The 1433-nt window shown below is 43.0% G+C and overlaps 1 protein-coding gene across 1 annotated transcript in view; it reads right to left on the reverse strand.

Moving 5' to 3' along the window:
* tmbim4 (transmembrane BAX inhibitor motif containing 4) overlaps positions 1 to 1261 on the reverse strand; it is an 8116-nt gene extending 6855 nt beyond the window's left edge. The window contains exons 1-2 of the mRNA XM_005933821.2: positions 1065 to 1261; positions 817 to 925 (exon numbers count right to left, since the gene is read on the reverse strand). Coding sequence (XP_005933883.1) covers positions 817 to 925; positions 1065 to 1155 — 200 coding nt within the window. The 5' untranslated portion in view covers positions 1156 to 1261. The remainder of the gene's footprint in view (positions 1 to 816; positions 926 to 1064) is intronic.
* Between the last annotated feature and the right edge of the window lie 172 nt (positions 1262 to 1433).

Genomic DNA, 1433 nt, shown 5'->3' on the forward strand with positions numbered 1-1433 from the left:
TCACACACTCCTTACACTACATCACACACTCCTTACACTACATCACACACTCCTTTAAAGAATTACAGACACAAACTCACTTGTTCGCTCGCACACTTATCAGTTTCAGGTCAAACTGTGCAATCAAAGTAGTTATCCTGTCCTTTTCAATGACATTAGGGTCATTATGGTAATCCCAGGCAAGGTGCCACGTCCAAACCTCGTGGCGCTTTTGTGGATCTATACCTGTACCGGGCTCTAATCACAGCAGATGAAGACTGGTGAATCACACCATCTTTTGTTTATGTTTATTTCATTGATGTACTGTAAGAAGTATTCGTTTTTTGTGTTTAAAGACTAACCATAAGGCAGTGCACCTAAAAGAGCTGTGAGAGATTGTACAAATGTGTAACGTTGCTGTCTATACATTTGCAGCAGTAAAGACGAACTCACAAAGCTACACTGCTTTTGATTCATCTTAATCCAAGTGTGCAGCATAATGATAAATCTAATATTTGCAAGAATACGATGACACTATGATACAACAATATCAACTCTCTGTCTCTTCGAAACTGCACAACACTGAGATAGGAGATTTTCTCACGTATTTGTTGGCATCACTAAATATTACACATAATGAGGAGGCGGATTTAACCATTACTGCCAACTCTTGCGTAAACATGGATGATGTAATGAAAGCAGACGAGGAGCTTCCGCAGGAGATAATGTAACTTTAGATTCTCGTGAGAGGAGACGGAGTACTCTCTTTGTCTCCTGTCCTTAGAAAAATGAAACAGACAGCAGCACCTGGTTATATATGAAGCAGCTCATTCTCACCTTGCGATAACAAACTCCTTGATGGTCTGAGAGAACATGAAGAGAGCAGAGGTGGCTGTGGTCAAGATGATCTGCAAGCTCAGGAGGGTGTACACCTTCCTTAGAAAGCCTAATGAACCAAGAAACTGCGTTACAGTAGCTCAAAACCCATCGGAAGCTAACGAAACCAATAATAACTGTGTAGAGGAAAACCGTGAACACGGCCAATGATATCAGTGTTAGCGAGATAGCGCGGGTCTGTTACTCACCCATACGGATCTGAACACTGGCCGTAGCAACATTAGTGCCGTAGTTAAAATCGTCTTCGATAGAAGACCGCGGGTATTTTTCACTGCTCATCTTGTTAAACCAGCGTTTTCTTGAGGTGTTCTTGTTTCTCAAGCTACGTAGTTGTTTTACGGAAGAGCAGAGTCCTTTTCTTCTTCTAGATTTTATCGGCTGGGAGAGACCCTGAACTTCCTCAGTTGTCGTAGGTGATACAGGCGCTGCCTAGCCTTTTTGGTCTGGACCTGAATGTGGGCAGCACCATGTCAGGTCTGAGGAGATGTGGACACCAAGATACTTGAAGGACTGCACCCTCTCCACTGGAGCTCCATTGATGATAATGGGCTTGTAGT

This window comes from Haplochromis burtoni, unplaced genomic scaffold (assembly GCF_018398535.1).
Source record: "Haplochromis burtoni strain Fernald_Lab_line unplaced genomic scaffold, NCSU_Asbu1 Contig_173, whole genome shotgun sequence".
Lineage (NCBI taxonomy): Eukaryota > Metazoa > Chordata > Actinopteri > Cichliformes > Cichlidae > Haplochromis > Haplochromis burtoni.